General features: G+C 34.4%; 2 protein-coding genes across 5 annotated transcripts in view; one reads left to right on the forward strand and one right to left on the reverse strand.

Moving 5' to 3' along the window:
- LOC106669086 (octopamine receptor Oamb) overlaps nucleotides 1-20294 on the forward strand; it is a 228653-nt gene that overhangs the window by 191649 nt on the left and 16710 nt on the right. The window lies entirely within an intron of this gene.
- LOC106669092 lies at nucleotides 617-8341 on the reverse strand. The gene is made up of 7 exons (XM_014398361.1): nucleotides 8233-8341; nucleotides 1960-2053; nucleotides 1847-1902; nucleotides 1671-1706; nucleotides 1510-1612; nucleotides 858-928; nucleotides 617-779 (listed from the first exon to the last, which is right to left on the reverse strand). Exons 1-7 carry the CDS (start codon nucleotides 8287-8289, stop codon nucleotides 756-758), a joined length of 441 nt encoding a protein of 146 aa, XP_014253847.1. The 5' UTR covers nucleotides 8290-8341; the 3' UTR covers nucleotides 617-755.

Genomic DNA, 20294 nt, shown 5'->3' on the forward strand with positions numbered 1-20294 from the left:
GAGTGTATGTTTAGAAATAACTGAGTTTTTGTCAAGCCGCAAGATGTTTGTTTCGAATAAACGGGATTTAGACGGGATAAAGAAATGTGAATTATCAGGGTATCGAAAAAATTAACACACAGAACAATCAATGAATGGCACAACGCTGCAACAGAAACGAGGCACGACTGGGCGGACAAGGGTGAACAGGATCGACCAGGCCATTTCGGTAAGAATTGCGAATAAGGTATGCAAATAGAATTCAGTAAGTGAAGTTATGAGAGCGGTTCATGTTGACAATCAATTTTCACCACCATTTTGAAGATCTAAAATCTCGCACATCCTTCTGATGTGCCCTTCTCTCTGAACTTATGAGTTTTTCCTTGAGCCCTTATGGACCCGAGGTTACGCACTCAGCATATTTATTAAATTATACCCGAAATTGGAATTACATCCTTATTCACAATTCGTACCAATTATATGCAACCTCAAAAATAAATTCCAAAATTATTCCAGTACCAAAGTTCAATATAACATAGCACATGATTATACGTCTAAGGATACAATTTTTATATTTCTAAAATTGCAAAATTTAGTACAAACCTTAGAAAAAGGGCTGTGTAAAAAACAAACAACAGAATTTTTGAAATATTTATATAATCATTATTAAAAAAAAAGTTACATCTTACTGGTAATTCGTAAATTTAAGATGGTGATTGAGGCCATTGAGAACAAATGAACCATAACTTATAAACAAACACTTGACACGGAGAAAGTTAAGGCTTGTTGAATAATCCGAGCTACAAATAAGTTTAATTAAAAAATATATTATAAAAAATAACTAAAAAATATACAAAAATAGAAAAAATATAACTTACTTTCTCTCCCTCAACAAAGTAGCAATCGACAAGAGCTCTGGCGAGCTCGCATCGTTCTGCAGTTTCATCAACTGAAAGTAAAAAAATAACAAAAAAATTATATAAAAGTGAAGAACTTTTTTTTATTAGTTTAAAACTTATATTCAAAATTATTGACCGCCATGGTTAAATCGTTTTTTTTAAATAATCAAACTAACAAAAATAAAATAGCTTAGTTTGTCAAATTTTGGATACTAGAGGCCATTGGAAAGTGCGTTAATATCAATTTATCATTGCTAACATCTCACTCAGCCAGAGAGCTCTTCTCAGAGAATGTGAATGTTGATAAACGTGATATATGGCGTTGCTGGAGTGGACGATAAAATTCATATTGAAACGTTCATCACGTTGAAAACACACGTTCTGAGTCTGATCTTAGTGAGATTACCAGCGAGATAAGGCGGACCACTCTTTCGACCATTCTAAAAGCATTCTTTTTTTTGTGAATATCTAAATCCATTATTTCGCGCATGACCGACGTTAGGTGAACTTTTACATTTTTCATGTAAACCGTAAAATGCCATCTTGTTAGCACTTATTGAAAACAAAGCCCAAAACGCATGTTAAAAGAAAGCAAAAAATCCATCAGGGATTTGGTATTGTTTTAAAGTACCTTTGGGCCTGCAAATTTTCAAGTATTGAACTCCTAACTCTCCATGCTCTTTCTTGTTCCAGAGTTCGATTTGTTCCCAGTTCAATGTCCCGTCGGTGTTGAGCTTAAAAAAATAATATAACATTCAAATAACAATCTGATAAATAAATATTAGTACCAACCGATTTAAATTTTTCCATAAAGCAAGCTGCCATGCACTGAAACAGACGGAAAATGCAATTACTTTCTATTCATAGAGCATCGTTGCTATAAAACTGAGAAAAAACGATCCGTTAAATTCCTCAAGGTTTTTATCACACCACGATCCAATATATTCCATAGCAATGCCAATGCTCACCGAGAGATTCTTGTCATGCGGCATATGCCGATTCGCAGCGAGTTTCTCCCATTCACCTACGGAAATATGTCATACCAATGAGCTAGAAAAGTAATTTTAATTATAAATTGCACCTTTTGCTACGTGGTTTTCAACACGACATTCCTCTGCGGCGGTAACCCTGAACGCGTTGAATTCAGCATCAGTTGCTGCTTTTATGTCGAATTGCTGAAACATTTTAGCCTGCAGTTAATTTTAACAAATACAGGGTTGTATGATCTCTGCACAGGTCAAAATATTCTTCAAGTATCCAATGGATTTTTTTAAAATTTACATTATTACAACTACCTTCAGTTGGGTAACAAGTAGCAGTGAGTGTATAAAATAAATAAACAAAAGTTCATAAACTACCCATTGGCAGTATTCCCATGAGTCCTAGGTGTTCTCTACATGATTGGGGTTGAAAGAAGATCCTACGGCTATTGTCTTTTTAGTCGGCGAGGAAGGCTGGAGGGAATTCGTCGGGATGACAGTTTTTGTGTTTGAGGATTTACGGTGGTCGGGAGATTTGTATGAAATTGGCGATAAAGGCGGTGGATTACATCTTGAACAAAAGGAATATTTAAATCTGTATGGGTATTTTCGTTGGAAACATGTGGGAGACATTAAGAATTTTTCTGAGGATTATGGATTATAGCTTTTGTTGCTGAGGATATTCGAATTTTTTTTCAAGGTTATTACCTGCAATAGTCCAGTTGTTGTTTTACAAAATTGTTGTAAAGTTATTAAATGGATTCCACTAAAGGAGGCCAAATCCTTAAATACAGATTTTCATACCAATAAAAATAGATCTTTTTTAGATAGATTTGACGCAAGCATTTATTCTTCCGACCGATGCCCGGTGTTTCATCTAATAATTCATAACTATTCTATATCTTTCAATTAATTATTCTTTCTATGTAAGGCCTTGGTTGAGTTAAAAAAGTCAGTGTCACGAGCGGGATTCGAACCCGCTATCGTACGAAAGCTCAAGTGGTAGAGTAGCGGCGTATTTAGCTGTTTTCAGCGGGTTTCACTGACTTTTTTTAACTCAACCAAAGCCTTACATAGAAAGAATAATTAATTGAAAGAAGTCACTTGGTTTTGATCTCTAAAACGTAAATAAACTATTCTATATTTTATCCAAATTTAACCTTACTACTATCTCGGAAAGCTGGACTGTCTTTTAATTTAGCAAAAACCAACTACCTTTAGATTTACTCATTATAAGAGAGGAAATCAAGATTGAAGTCTTCAAAAACTTCTGAAACAGTTTTTTTCTCTTAGGTTCTAATTCCTTTAAAAGCCCTAAAGTTGATGCTCTTAATTGCAGTTTATAAGCTTCTAAACCCCTGTAAAGTTGCCGGTGAATCGTTGCAGTGGATTAAACGTTATAATCGTTTTTGTGATTAAAAACAATCGAGCACAAAATTTTGACAAATTTTTATTCAGCGCTCTATTTTGATATTCGAAAAACAAATATCAACTTTGTTTTTAGCAAAAAGAAAATAGTTCAACCTACTTTGCTACGTCTATTGACTTTGCTATTGAATTTCATTATATGCTGAACCTGCACTGGGTCACTGAGTCCGTCACATTCACAGGTATTGTTTAGTTTTGACTTTTTTCTTTATATTTTTTATTAGATTTCTCCGGAGTATTTCGTACTGCCGAGAGTTGCGTGATTGTTTTGCCTAGTATGCTAATGTTTTATTTGTTCTTGTACGTGCTTGGGAACCCTATGGCTGTTTTTGCGTCTACTACGGTTTGGGTTTGTTTGTTAGTTGACGTTGTACTCTTTTTGTAGTAGTTTGGTTTCGTTATTGTAAAATGTTATGCGTTCGTAGAGACTTCTTAAGGCCTTTTTTTAGGCAGTCCGATTTAGCATCCAATTCTCGTTGTCATGGCCCGAAATCCATAGCATGAAATATCTGGCAATTAGTTTAAAAATTTATCCTCCCATATTATAAATTTTCCTGCTTTTGAAAGTAGGTTTAATCAATTTTTTTAGGCTCCTAAGGCCAATTGGCAAGAATGCTTGGACATAATCTATTAATTTTCTATCTGGTATCACAAAGGCTTCAATAATATTGGTGATCGCATATCAGCGACTCCACTTACTTATACTAACAACCAATTAAATCATCTCTCATAAAATATTATAAAATTGTCAATATCAATTTCTTATACTCTATGCACAAACCAGAAAACCTAATTGGTAAAAGTAAAATATATAGTGTACCAATTATTATTATTTCATTCCAAGCTACATCCAACACATTGAGCTTTTCGAAGCCTTGTGCAAAACGTGGAGGGCAAGACTGAATGAAGAAAAATGAACTCAGTATCGACTGTACATCAACCACAAAGGGATATCGATTTCCTTTCAAGTCAAATGCTTAGGACTACACCTAGACAGCGGACTGACGAGGAATCCCACAAGACTTTGGAGACATCAACTTAACAGAAGACTTGGAAAAATACGAAGACTTCTAGAACCGGAATCTCGACCGCCAACTCTATGAAATTGTGTTTACAAATGGAAACGATTTAAACAGAATTAGGTGTTGTACATTGACATTTAAAACAACAATCGTAAAGGAAAATTACAAGGGAAATACTTAGTCAAACGACGTGGAGGTCGATTTGTGAAAAAAATAGACTGATTTAAGTAAAACACGCAACTGCGGTAGTTGTTCTAACGTTCCGTGGTTAAAACAGTCTACAGTTAGTGCGATATTGGTTTTGAATTAATTCAAAGAAAAAAAAATAACTTGGGATTATATGAATTTGAGTTTTATTAGATTGCATTTAGAATTTTTGGTTTCAAATTCTGAGACAATTATAACCACGTTATCGACTTTTACGTTTTAACTTGGAACTTCTTTTGTTTTCGATATTATATAAAGTGGAGTTTCAATTTACGAAGTTTACCCCCGGAGTGCATATTTGGTATGGGCAAACATACTTTGTAAAGTAGATATCGTCATGTGATTTCGGCTATTCCGCAGGATCTGTGTCAATTATTTTCTAACTGGGTCACTAGCACCTTGAGATATCTCCGTGCAAACTGCACGGCTACTGTGGTGTCGAGTCGGTGGTGTAAGACAGTTTTCTCTCGTTTGCATTATTGTCCATGGGCTAAACGGGAGAGAATCAAGATGGATGGGTTTTCACGTATTAAGCCCTTTTCAAAATTTTAAATCCATATGCAAACAAAAAAAGACAGGGAATTATAAAGGATACACATTCGGTTTTCACACTGAAAACAATGGGGTTACCCAAATGATCATTTCATATAAACCCACTACTTGAGATTTTTCTTTTTTTGGTATAAGTATAAGTACACACATTTATTTATTAATATATTTAATTCTTCACTTGACGAATGATTTCACTTTTCTAACATTTAATATCATTTTTTTATTGTAACACTTACAGAGTTTCCTCATGATTCTTGGCAAAATCAATCTGAAATAAATATTTGTTAAATCGCTTTAAATAAATTTAATAAGTTTTGTTTTCTTCCATGGGTCTTTTACATTTCTTTTTCATTCGAAAAGTCAATATGTTGTAAAATGTGATTTTTAAATACATTGAACCCTTCGATAAGGAACTTCCCTGTCTAGGGCACTTCTCCATTTACAGGACAGCTATGAATTCACAGGCTCGGAAGATTCATTTTCCATGTAAACTTCTCAAAAATGAATAGGAATATTAATAATTTAATCTTATTCTATTAATTTTAATTACATTAACTGAGGCATTCTTGTTAGTTGAATGAAACAAACAAATGTTAATCCTCAATTTTGAAACGGATTTACTTAAGAACAGTAAACATGAAGATTACTCGTTTTGTAAACAAACAACTTTTCTCGTCTTTTATCCATTTTAATCCAGTTGTTCTCCCTTTTACCATGGAAAGACATCATCTTGAACCAAAAGTTTGCAAAATTATTGTGATAATGAGCCATCGAGGTACCAGAAAGTGGATATCGTAGTGGCAGTTGGCGTTTCTCAGAGCGAGGTCTCTCCTGCAGCCCGATTCCGAGAGACTGGAAGTGCCAATAAGAGGTCTGGTAGAGAGGTAGAGTCTCAGCGTATTACGACGCTAAGGGAGGACAGAAAATATTGTCATTGATGGAAGTGCCTGCCAGATCCTAAATGAAGAACAGCAAGTTTTGGCAAGGCCTTTAACAAATCAAACGATTCGTAATCGTTGTTGGGAAGATAGCCTCACACCGTATGCCCCTTTGAGACGGGTGGGGCAACAGCCAGCCACCAGGAACTCAGAAGAATATGGTGCATGCTTTCCCGTATACTCGGTTGTCCTAAAAAGGTCAATGAGGATCTTTAACGTCCGCACGTAGCCTATTCGGCCTTATCGGACGTTTTGAGTCTCATGATGAGCTGACGCACCTCCACGTACGACAGAATGGTGTTACTGCCGCAGCATTGGTATAGAGGCAGCTCAGCCCCGAAAGGCCAAGACAACCTCGCTCCCCGCTTGCGCATTCCGAGTGGTGGTCGAGCCTGTATTAAGCATCAGACCGTACGCCGCGCACAACGGGCTACCTAAGCCGAAATACATCAGTTTGGTCTCCCGCACCTCCCTAGATAGACACCACTCTATCTCCCAGAGTATTGGGGGCTTCCCTAGCATCGAAACTACCGGATCCGCTCCGGCCGCTGTTTTTTTAAAAGTGGAATTGCTAACCACCCCCTAGAGGAGTACCTCCTACGGTAAAAGCCTCCTATCGAACTCAGCCTACGTGCAAAGCATGCACGATTCACTACCCGTTCCCATCCGCCACTACTCCCGCATTCGAAGGACTTTTCAGCATAAACATAGCGTCCTCAACGCTTGTACGCTGCCGTCTGATCCGCCGTATCCCGTGAGGCCGGGTGTATAACCAGGTCACAGGTAGAAGACAGCCTCTTCTCTAAGTTCCCGACAGGGGCGTCACCACGTACCACTACGAATCCATTCCCGGTGTAACAGGGGCTGAATTTTGGAACATTTCTGTTACCCTGTAGGACAGATGGTTATGCACCCTATGGAGTGAAATTCCTTATAAAATTACGGACAACCTTATTAACGTATGCCTAACAAATTTACACTGATTTTGGCTAATTGAGGACATAGTACACGTAAAAATGCTAGTGAAACTAAATAATACAAAATTGGCAATATCCTTAGTCATTTATGAGCAGTTTATTTTACGCCTCTCACCCTACAAAGGACAAAAACACTCCCGTGTTTCCATACAATGAATCATCTCACAGCTTGTAATAGTACAGAAAATTTCTTAGTTGAATAACAGGTTACGGTCGAATGTCAGCCCACCAGTGTACATAAACAACAAGGTAAAGTTGGGCGTTACTTACATAGCAGACTTACATGGAACTCACCTACAAGATTAAAAAGACAAGAAATGAACAAAAGATATAAGGCAGGCACCTACCGATACCGAAAACAATACTAAGCATTCATAACAAACTAACCGCTTATAAAACACATAATATGGGGTGATAGCAATAAATAAAATAAATTGAAAAAAATGTCTTCTGGTGGCATAAACAATGTTAAAACGACGGAAAAAGGTCATGTGTGACAGACAACAGCGATCTACTCAGATAGCGATCATTTTGGGCAATTCACAGAAGAACGTGAAAAAAATGAACGATGTTTGGTTTTTAGTTCAGATCATCCATTTTTCGTTTATACCGATAGACAATCAACAAAAATAGTTATTGCCTAGAAATTGACTAAACGTTTGATAAAAAAACTACCTCCTTTGTGAACCAAGCCCTTACCCAGTTTTGTTACAACGTCCGACATTAAATGAACAAATTAAAAGGACTTGTCTATGAAATCCTAGCACATCATTTTTATTCTCGTAATTTTTTCCTTTACAATTTAGAGCTCCGAAAGTTATCTGAAAAAATCTTGTTTCAAATATATGATTAAAACCGACATTTTTAGTTCGTTAATCGTTAGATTAGAAAATGGTGCTAAATGGCTGAATTAAATATTATAACTTTATTCTGTTATAATATTACTCTATGCATGTCAGCTTGTTATTTTTATGTTGAATTATTACTATTGCTATCATCAATTTGTCATAAATTTAAAACATGTGATTAGATTGTCCTTATTATGCCCAAATTTGTTTTTAACCATGGAATGTAAGCTAAAACGTATATAGCAAAAATTTTATTACAAATGTTTAAAAAAACTTAGTAAAGTAAAAATAAATAACCGTTTGTAACAGAGAAATTCATTATTTTGCCTTCGATGTTGGAAGGGAGGGAGCTTAGATAGACCGGGGCAATCAAGTGATGTGTCAATTTTGCTGTATACTCACGGTCGAGGACGCGATTCCGACAGCAAACAAGATTAAAATTGTCATGTGGTTCGCCATTTTCTGAGTGTCTCTCGGATCGTCGTTCTAATACAACTGATGGGTTTTCGACAATTGGCCGGCGTTTTAACGATAGTGGGGAATTCGAAACTCGGGGAGGGTCGCAGGGGTTATCAGAGAAATGGATGGCCTAAAGATTTTCAAGGGTAGCGATAGAATGCTCGACGTGAATTTCCTTTCCGATAAAATGTTATAATTTAATAAGGTAATACGATTTTTCAGGTGGTTAACTGAGGTTTCTCAACTTGAAGGTTTGTGCTTCGGTTGCTCCTCTAAACACATGACTATTTATTTTTCTTAGATGGTCACTGGAAAAATATCGTTGGAAGGTGTGTTGGTAATAGTTCGGCCAGATTGTCCTTACTGTACTGGATTATATAGATTATATTACCAACACATTGTTCCCCTTTGTCGGCTTATTTCACTTCAAAGAAGCCGACGCCTTACACAAAATTGTCTTTTATATACCGACTTCCTTCCCCACCCCTTCAACACCAAACATATATAAACATAAAACAGCAAAATCTCACTGGCACTCTCAGCACGACACGTTAGGATGGCACAGTTACACAGAAGACAAACACTTTGAGTGAGTAGAAATACTTTGTTTGAATATAAAATATATTTTGCATTGTATAAATTCACTTTTCCACATCCTAAATGTAATTGTTAAATGTAAACATTGTTTGTAAATCCCAGGCCCTGAAGATGATCTCAATAAAGATCGAAACGTTGGCCCGATAAAGAAAATGTTTTTCTGAAACCTACATCACACCCGACCGCATCTCACGATATCTGAATAACTATCGATTAACGGTCACTAATCTCTACACGTTATTTTAAATCTCCAACTCTATAACGAATAAAGTCCTTAAATTTGTCCAGTTTTAAGGTTTATTTTTCAAAATTAGCAGTAACTTGACTTAAAAATCAGTTAATTTGTTGAGAAATTTAATCATTTTTGGATTCTTTGGTTTTGTTTTCCTGAAGTGAATTTGAATCCATTTTTGCCCAATGGTGCTTTTAACACAAGAAATTTAATCAGCCATCGAAAGCTATCAGTTGTTTAAAAGATGAAATATCAGCTCAGCAATTTTCAATTATTATTTAATATTCAGTTTAATCCTATTTATATGGTTTTCTCAATATCAGGCTTTATATAATCCCAGACGAATATATACGCAAATGTGTCGTAGGATAAATGCAAAGATGCAATGATAATAAAAAAACCGAATATGCAACGAATCGAATTAAATGTGATTATGCTATCATAAATTTTAATATTATAAATCGGAACTTTTATGTTATTACGAAATATACTGTTTACGTAGGGTTTTTTTAACTTTTTAAATTATCTTCTGGATTTGTTTTAAGGTCGACTCGACCAGGTCAGTGTCGATGTTTTTTGATTAAGCGGATTTATTATAATTAATATCTGTTTTAAAACAAGATTTCTTTCTGTCAGTCTTGTAAAACCTTCTGTATTGGTGGTTGACTAAGAATTTAATAATATAAAAGTAACATTTAAAATAGCGAAAGCGATTGGCTTACAGTCTTTAAAAATTTCGGTCTTAACTCGTAAAAATTCATTTTTAAAAAAAAATTTAAACTATTTGATTCGCTGTAAGTGAACCTATTAATAAAACACATCTGTTAGAATTTTTTAAACTTCCATAAATAGTCTATCTGAAAAAATAGAGTTGAATTTCAGGATCAGTCACCCTCAATGTTTATATTTTGATTTAACTTTGAAAAATTTGAACAAAAATCTTGAATGCTTATTATTGTGTTTTTGCTAAAGACATGTTCATGTCAGCCGAAGGGATTTTATTCAGAATTGAACCCTTCGAACATATTATGTATCAGATTAAGAAAAAAACTGGCCAAAGGGGCTGAATTCATGGGGGTGGCCTCATGGAAATTTAAGGGTTTTGACCCAGAGGAGGGGCCGAATTGGTTTTCCATTACCCGATACCCACGTCACAAATTGACCCTCACCTAAATATTTAAGCAATCGACCCGTGACGTGGAATCGATTCTCGATGGGCAAAACAAACGTCGCTGCTGATCAGCTCAACGAAGAATGTTGTCCATTTTAGCCTTTGCTCAATATTCTCCGCCCTTGAACCTACGGAATTAAACTGATTTTCTCGTCGGAAAACACTTTTTCTATAAATAAAACCGTTCGCGAAAGTGAATTAGGCTTTTGTTGTCTTACAAGTTGTAATCGAAATAACACGTCCACCAAATGTCAACAACAGAAAAATAATATTTTCTTACTACAATTACACGGTCCAATAAAACGAAAAGCCTAAGAAGTCTTAATTAAAAAGTATTTTTGTACTGTGTACTGGATGAGCCAAACCAATTTGTAGATCGGACAATTTATAAAAAGTAGCAAGATGTGATCATACGCAGACTGTACTCCATCTATCTTACATTACGATTGGATAATTACATTCGATGAAGATGCAATAGTTATCAGGCCTAAAATTCTTACGAAGTAGTGAGTTCTTATGTTGAATTACCGATTATTCCGATAGGACACACTGGACTGGCGAAATGACCAACAGACAACCATGATAGATAACGAACTAATTACACCATCGTCATCTCGAAAACTGGATAAATTTCACAATAATACTGTTGTTAAATTATTTTTCCAATTAACTAAGGGTTTGGTTGAGATAAAAAAGTCAGTGTTACAAGCGGGATTCGAACCCACGACCTTCGGCAAAATACGCCGCTGCTCTACCACTTGAGCTGTCGTGACTTCGATCCACTCGGACACTAACTTCCCATCTCAACCAAAGGTGCAGTTTAGTGTCCGAGTGTATCGAGGTCACGATAGCTCAAGTGGTTTCAGCAGCGGCGTATTGAGCCGAAGGTCATGGGTTCGAATCTCGCTCGCGGCACTATTTCAACCAGGACCTTACATTCAAAGAATAATTGTTCTAAAGAAAATTAAAATAAAAGAGTTTGCTATAACAGTACCTGGCAAAATGAAACTCAACTTTGACAAGCAGCGGCGTATTTTGCCGAAAGTCATGGGTTCGAATACCGCTTGTGACACTGACTTTTTATCTCAACCAAAACCTTAATTAATTGGAAAAAATAATTTATTTGGTCGAGCGGACCACGAAACCTAATAAACTGTTGTTAAAGTGTTAACCAATAATGATTCAGAATGTTTGTGTGAATTGTATAACAATTATTCAAAAACCATTTCATTACTACTATTTAATAAATATTATTAGTAAAAGGAGACATATTATTAGTAAACAATCTCCAACTTAAAATACTGTCTCTATAGGCGTTGAGAAGGCTCAATTTTAGGTCCAAGTATACTTATTATTTACGTAAAGGATCCGATTAGCTAACAATCAACAAGGTTCATCACAAAATGATAAATAATAATATTAAATCATTGTTAGATAACTTAATTGTAAGATAAACTTTATTTTTGAGGCCTTTTGTTGATTCCAAATTGAATTGGTTCGACCACATGGATTACATTACTAGATATTTATGCTCAGTATGTTTTATTTTATACAAATTATGAAATAAAAACGTTGAGGTCTTGTGACTAGAGACAAGGCGTCCCGTGAACAGATATCAATACAGGAGGTTATCCAACATGTCCAAATGGACTAAAATGTCTCCATTATCCGAAGTCTAATTCTCAATTGTATCCGAGATATTTCACTTATTGGGTAACTTCAACCGTCCAAGTCCCGTCTCATCAAATGTTAATCCTAATGTAAATTTGAGTACACAAAAAAGAGCATTGAAAACCCTATGAGAGATTTGTTTAAAATTAACCTTGTGTAAACAAAATACAAAATGACTTAAAGATATACTTTGAAGAGTTAGCAATTTTAATCTATATTTTCTTCGTTTTTTGAATGTTGAAAGATATAACGCTTATAGGAACGTTTTCTCTACTAATAAACAGTAAATAAATATACTTTTTTCAAAGGTAAGTTATTACCAATCTAAAATTTACGTTTAATTGCCAAAGATTCGATTTTTCGGTGGTAAAAACGATTAAAAAAATTAATCATTAATATTTTAAAACTGCTATTAAAAATAATTAAAATAATAAAAAACCCTTTGGTACCAAATTATGCATAAGCACAAATTAATTTGTTAAAAAATATACGATCTAAAGCTGTGGCTGTTCGAAAGCAGGGCCACTGGATTCGAACCCGGGACCTTTACCTTACAATGATGAGCTCCGTGTCAGTGCCTAAACCGTTGCCGCCACCAACGCCCCCTCTAAAGCTTATTGTTCACGAAAGTGGACATATTGAATAAATTTAAATTTTTGACACTTGTTTTTGCAAGGTTAAATTAAAACTGGTCAATCTCGTAGCTTATTCAACGCTCTTTCCAATGGCGTATTTAAATTTAAAAAAAAGGCTGTGTAAGGTTTAGATTACCTGAAAATTAAAATAGCTCCATTACAATTGAGAATTGTACTTTGGACAATAGAGACTTTTTAGCCAAATTGGACATGTAGGGTAACCTCTTGATGTAACGACATCGATGCACACGACGCGTTATATATGGCATTATCACACTGATCTGTTATGTACTCAACTGTGTTCATTGGGGTGATAATAATTATGTCATAAAAATGTTAAACATAAAAAAACAACAGTGAGGATTGACTCTGATAAGGGAAGACAGGAGCATTGCAAACCTCTTTTTATATAATTAAAAGCCATGGTAATTCTGGCTCAACATGTTTTCCCACTTTAAATATATATCAATTAATTATTCTTTTTATGTAAGGTTGAGATGAAAAAAGTTAGTGTAGCGGGATCCGGCTCGTGACATCAACTTTCATCTCAACCAAGACCTTACATAAAAATAATAATTAATCGAAATAATTAATATGAAGACTATTAAACATAAATGGATTAATTTTTAATATATAAAAGAAAAGTCAGACCAATTAAAAAAACTATTAATATGACATATAAAAGCAAAGCAAGAAATTATGATTATCTTTACTTTAATTACTCTTTTTTAGAAAACAGAAAGCTTTCAATAATTCTGACAAAATGGGAATGAATATATAAAGGATGAGTTTTATTTCCACACCCATATATATTTTTAATTGGGGCGGTTTTGGGAACAATCCCGAGACGCGTAAACCTTTTCTTTCTAGTTTCACGTGTTACTGCGAGACAAAGTTAACTTTACACCAGGCGGAATCGAAAATTCCGAAAATTTATTCTTGGTTGAGATAGGAGCTCATTTCAGTTTTCCGAAGAACAATGATTAGAAATAGTTTTTATCAAATTGGCAAATAACTTGAGAACGAGAAAAAAATTGCTTTAAATTAAAAACCGTTTGCACATCGTCAAAAATCTTACAATATATATGTAAATAGTGTATTTTGGATTACATATTGTTTTTGTTTTTTCATTGAATTTATAAATATATATATTTTTTTTCAATAAAATTTTATAGTTATTCAGATATCGTGAGATGCGGTCGGGTGTGATGGAGGTTTCAGAAAATTATAAAATTTTTTTTTCAGAAAATATTAATAAAATTTTATATTATGTCCTAGACCTCTAATTCTAAGTTAAGCTAACTAATCAATTCTACTTAAGCACAAATATAATATATTCTATTCTATTACATAACTTATTACCATTTATTGTTTTTTTAAAGATAATACTACATTTTCCAATAGGTATATATCTATATTTATGTATTTATTAATAAATTATATGCCTCTTCAACTCTGCTGACGAGGTTATAACGTTTATCCTTTTGGTAATTATAATTTTGGCAAAACATGGCAACTAAGACCTTTACACTAAGCCCTTTATATCCCATAACACGAGACGTATTCACACAATCTGGATCAATCGTAGTGTGTTAAATCTGTTTTTAAGTGTGTTAAAGCCGTGAAGTTGTGTGACGCAAGTTGTTCTATTGTCAGGGGGTTTACTTACTCCAAATTAATCTCTTGGTGTGGAAGTTTTAAGAAAAGAATCAGAAATGGAGAAAAGATTTAGATTGCGAAAGTAAGGATCAAAAAGATAGTGATAGGATAAAGTTCAGATTTATCGATCGACTTCCACCAGGGAAACGATGCAGAGATTTTTTGTGTGGTACGATATGGAATATTGTCAAAAATAATCAATGTTGTTAGTTTTAAAAAGTGATGTTTATACATTTCATCTGCCTTTGAGGTATTTCAATATTTTCTTTTACGTGGATTTAAATACAGTTTCAGTTCCCTAACGGTGATATAATAAACTTTATCGCGGTAATTACACCTACAATAAACTGACTTTTTAGAGATATGACAATTATCTACCATTTTTTTAAAACTGGCTGTTCAATAACAATTTCGCAACTTATTTGTGTTTCTGTCCATGGCACTGAATATACGTTTATTGCGCTATCTAATTTACAATAGGACGATGATGAACCCTGGATGACCGCAAGCTGCCCCTGGTTGGTTTTTTGCCCGATTCCCCTTATCTTCGCTCCGACCTCAGCAAAGCACCGGACGTTATTAACAAATAATCCAAAGCTGAAATTTGCGTGAAATGTTTATTTTTTAGTGGAGTGGGTTTAAATAAAAAGGAGGAAAAATGAGGATTTTTTTTTTTAATTATTAACAACTGAGTTCTAAGTTCTTGAATAAACGATCCTTGTGTGTTCTTTCTCTTCATCTTTTTGAAGTTCAGAGGAGTTAGTAAATTCTTTTACTTCAGACGAGTGTTTGCTTATTCTGCGTCCCTTTCAATTAAAATATTTATTATTGATGTATTTAAACTACTTGTAATAATACGATAAAGAAAGTATAACATATAGATTTTTATGTCTCCATTCTTATTAGCTATAATTATTGTTAATTACAATTGTTGTAAACCTTTCAGCAGTTAAGAATTAAATAAATTTTATACGTTTTATTGCCTTGTTTATGAGATGATTTATTATTTATTTACGAACAATTAAAATACGTGCAATGAACGACTAGTAAGTCACACAAACTAAAAATACCGTAAAAATAATAAGAAAGATAATTACAAATTAAACATACAATATACTGTAACAAACATAAAATGCATGGAATGAAAAAGTTACTCAACTAATTAAGTTACTTAACACCCCGATCATTTGGTTTTTTAACGTTTTAGAATTAGAGTAATGTATATTCGGAAAGTAATTCACTATTGGCAAGTTGCAAAATGTAATTTTTTTATCGTAGGTTGTCTTCTGAAAGCCGGCCCAAAACAACTTTTCGTTCTACCTCTATTGTCAGGTATTTGGTAACCTACGAAATACGGCAGTGATAAACAGTCAATTTTACACAATTTCCTAACAAAAACAATGCCACTAATTTCATTCTGGATTTTGAAGGCAATAGTGTGCACTGATTAAATCAACAATTCCCAAAACAATCATGAGTTCTAATGATATGAACCAAGTAGTTAATTAACAGTTCAATTCTTTTATTAAATTTATCTGTTATATGAACTGTGAGGTCATCAGACAAGAAAGGCACGTATATTCTTTTGTTTTAGTGCAAAATAATGACTTTTAACCACTGCAACACTCTTTTATTGTAGTAAAAGAACTTCTACGGATAAAACCAATCAATTTAAAAGATTTGGAAAACGCTAAGAGAATATGTACAGAAAAAGAACAACTACTATCAAAAAGAACATCAATAACACAGAGTTAACACGGATATATATTCTGATAAGATATATTATAACGAAATTCAATATTTGACTTTGTCATGAGCGGGATTCGAACCCACGAACTTCGGCTGCTCTAACCATTTGAGCTATCGTGACTTCGATCCACTCGGACACCAACTATCCATCTCAACCTACAACCTTTCGAATTTTCCCTTTTTGCCATTTTTTCAAATTAAAAATTCGAAAGGTTGTAGGTTGAGACGGGGGTTGGTGTCCGAGTGGATCGTAGTCACGATAGCTCTAGTGGTTAGAGCAGCGGCGTATTGAGCGGTTCGAATCCCGCTCGTGGCACTAGCTTTTTCATTTCAACCAAGATCTTACGAAAAATGTTCATTAATTGAAAGATGTAATTTGGTCAATCAGACAACTAAATATAGTGGATTTAATAATAAGGCCATTCATAAGCACCAATTAGAAAATTGATGTCACATCCTGCGGAATATGATGGTCATAAACTGGGTTCACAACCTTAAATATATTCACATCGTCAGAATTTGCTAGAACGGGGGAGGACAAACTGACGGTAAAGAGATCATAAAAATACAATATAAAAAGTACTGGACCAAGGTGGGAACCATGGGGAACACGTAAAATCGCAGTCATGTAGTAGGAAAATTCATCACGAATAAGAACCTTCATCTTTCTATCAAATAGGTAGGAACAAATCTATTTAAAAAATCATTTTGAAAAATCTACTTGTATACCTAGACAGCTTAACTTGAATAATAGTCCCGTATGGTCTACACACTAATTCCTACGACAGATGCAAATAACATAAACCTGGGGCCAACTTTCTATATTATCGATAATAAATTTAAAAAGCAATAAATACTTTATTCATTCAACTCAAATGTTGACATGATGCATAATCAGTAGAATATTCAGGCAGCGTCGGTGCCCGCAACGGTTTAGGCGATGACACGGCGCTCATCACTGTAAGGTAAAGGTCCCGGGTTCGAATCCAGCGGCCCTACATTCGAACTCGACATACTTACAAATGGGCTTTCTTCAAAAACACCGGTACCCTGAGGGTTGAAATGTCCTCTGCAGTAAAAAAATAAATAGATTGAAAACTTTTGGGATTGCAGATAATATTGCAATCGGACAGTAATTACTAATAAAGGAATGATTACCTTTTTTAACGTCATGTATTACAAAAGAGCATTTCCAACACTCAGGTTCTAAAATCTGTAACAACGAATTTTTAAACAAAAATTAAACAGGTTTAACCAGATTTAATCAGAACACAATGTTTCATAACAATAGCCGGTTTGCTGTCACGACGAGATTTGAATGAATCTTGTAAATGATTATTTGTCATCCACTTATGAAATTGGTTCATACAGGTTCATCCGACCTTTCTCATACTCATTGTTATCCTGTAATGTATTTATTTTTCATAACCAGCGTTTACGATAACCTGTTCCTCGTTCAATAACTTCACAATATTTTTAGGTAATTCCGTCCCACCAAAATTCTCCATCGTATCAAAATATAATCATCAATAAAAACTATATAGAAATAGGTTGTAGATATTATTTATCGGCCTTTTTCACATAATCACATAATTATAATACAATTTTTTCGAGTTTATGTAGTAAACAAATTATTTGAATGAATATGCTTTCTAAATTTCCCCCTTGGACTTAGAACAAGCGAATCAGTCATTCTGAACTGTTTTAATCCCGAGCCTATTTATCTTTCTTTATCGCGGGGCACAGACTAGAAACGCCTTTAGTGAAATATTTTCACCACTCTTCCGAGTATTTTTTTTTCGATAAGTGCTCCTCGGTCTAGAGCAAAAGGTTTAGCGTCTGAGAGGTGGAATCGATTGGAACGGGCTTATCGAAACTTGCCGCACGGGGACTTACTTATCTTGTCCCGAGCACAACTCAACCCTTGAGAATAGGGGTTAACCAAGCAGGGTGAAAAGAGTGGGAGTTTTATTAACAAATATGCTACATTATTACTAGCACAATTGATCGTTTAAGGAAAAAGATTCAGGGTGGTGAACAATCATGTACGTTTACGCTCGGCAACAAAAAAAAAAGCAATGTAGTCACTATTATAAAAGTAAAAAAATGGTAAAGAAAATAGGACGAAACCATAAATAAGAATGGTAGTTTCATGCATTAAATTATGTTGTGTGTGACAACTTTAAACGTTTATTTCTTTACTTTTGCCTCTATTTTTTATTAATTCACTCTAATTTTTTACAGAAATCGTTCTGCTAGATATTTTCAAAAAAAAGTTAAATTAATGACAACTTTTTTTGAGAGAAAGATACTTTTATTTACAATAATAATACACTGACAGGCAAAAAATTTCACCCAATTGTTTTTTTTCATTCTCTCGATGAAAGAAAATTCTGCCCTTAATTTGTTTCATTGTGTTTTCTATAAATATTTATTTATGCTATGTTTCAAGTTGGAGATATCAATTAGAGGTAAACACACTTAATCTTTAATCCTAAACAAGGATAAAGGATTTTTCAATGTTTACTTTTTACGGAATTTAAAATGTTTATTCAGATTCATTTGAATTCTGAAGCATAAAATGCTGTTTCAGCTTTATTTTTTTAAATTTCAATGTTTAAACTTAAAAATGCCACTTAGTGCTGAGGATGTTGCGCGTGGTGATGTACGTTCCATCAGGTAGTGGCATTGCCGGCACTTACTGTTGTTCGAGCAATACATCAGCTCAAGGAGGTTCGAGGTGTCCAAATTTCTAAACGCACTCGAAGAAGATTAAATAAGAGGACCAGAATTGACCAAAACGCACAGAATTGCTTGGCTCGCATTTGTTCGAGAGCACAGCCATTGGTATTTGGACGATGGGTCTGCTGTAATTTTTACAGATGAGTGTAGATTTGCTCTACGATCTCCAGATGGGCGTGAAAGAGCGTGGTGAAGGCAAAATAAAAGGTACGAAGCCTGTAATATTTCCCAGAGCCAACCTTTCCAACGTAACTCAGTGATGGTATGGCGGAAATTTCAATGGACGCACAGAGTTGATTGTTGGTCGTGGAGGGTGTTTGATGGCCACTCGCTATATGGATGAAATTTTGGAACATCATGCGTTGCCTATCCTCGATGAAATCAGCGACAATCCTATTCTAATGCACGCTAATCCTCGTCCAGATGTCGCTCGCATAGTACAAACGTACCTTCAACAGCATAGCGTCAGAGTATTAGCCTGGCCAGCCCGTTCTCCCGACTTGAACCACATCGAACATTCATGGGATAACCTCAAAAGACGAATAAAAGCACGTCTTTCACTTCGTGATATACTCCACCATCTTGAAAGGACTCTTCGTGAAGAATGGGCTAACCTCCAGCAAAGAGACATTTCCAGGCTGGTAGAAAATATGCCGAGGCGCCTTCGAGATGTAATTAAAGCAAGAGGAGGAAATATGCAATATTGAAATGTTAATTAAAATTCTAAAACAAATTTTATCTGCCGTTTATTTTTTCCTTAGCAATTTACATTTTTTTTTACTTTTGTTAGAGAAAGATTCAATTATTAAACGTTAAAAGACGTGAAACGTTGATTAATATATAAAAATATATGTAAATGAAATTATATTACAAGTGGGTGAAATTTTTTTCCTGTCAGTGTATTTACAACAATAGAAGGACATGGACAAAGTCCGTCTTTTGGAGGCCGTTGCAAGAAGAAATAAGGATATATTTATAATGCCGGCTTAATATAAACATAGATTGCTACTAAAAGTTGTAACAATAAAAAAAACTGAAATTAAGAAAGCATAAACTGAATATGAAAATTAACTACACAATTACACTAAAGGAAATTAATGGCAATTCTTTGAATAATAAAAAGCTTGAGATCATCAGGAGATTGATTTCCAATTTATAACTGAATCGTTTAATCAAAATCTTAAGCCTGAATAAATCTTTCGGCTATAAAAATGTTTTAACCTAATTTTACAGAATACGTGCTATAAAGCGGATAGAAGTCAAATTCACGATTATACTTAGGTTTATGCGTAATAAAAGGTTAATGGAAATTAACGATATGCTAAAATCTGCAGTGGGGCACGAGTCAATTTTCTCTTAGACCCTAAAGCGAACGATCAAAGATTAAAATCCATTTTCCTCCTGAAGGAAGGTCACGCTACGACATGTTTCCCCATAATAACCCTCAAATATTTAACTCGCGTTATGTATGTTAAACAGCACAAAAACTTAAATTTAATTTTTTGAATATGTGATATTTATTTATATTTTCAGTGTGTGAATGAATAAA

Source organism: Cimex lectularius, unplaced genomic scaffold, assembly GCF_000648675.2.
Source record: "Cimex lectularius strain Harlan isolate CLEC.00 unplaced genomic scaffold, Clec_2.1 scaffold319, whole genome shotgun sequence".
NCBI classification, from domain to species: domain Eukaryota; kingdom Metazoa; phylum Arthropoda; class Insecta; order Hemiptera; family Cimicidae; genus Cimex; species Cimex lectularius.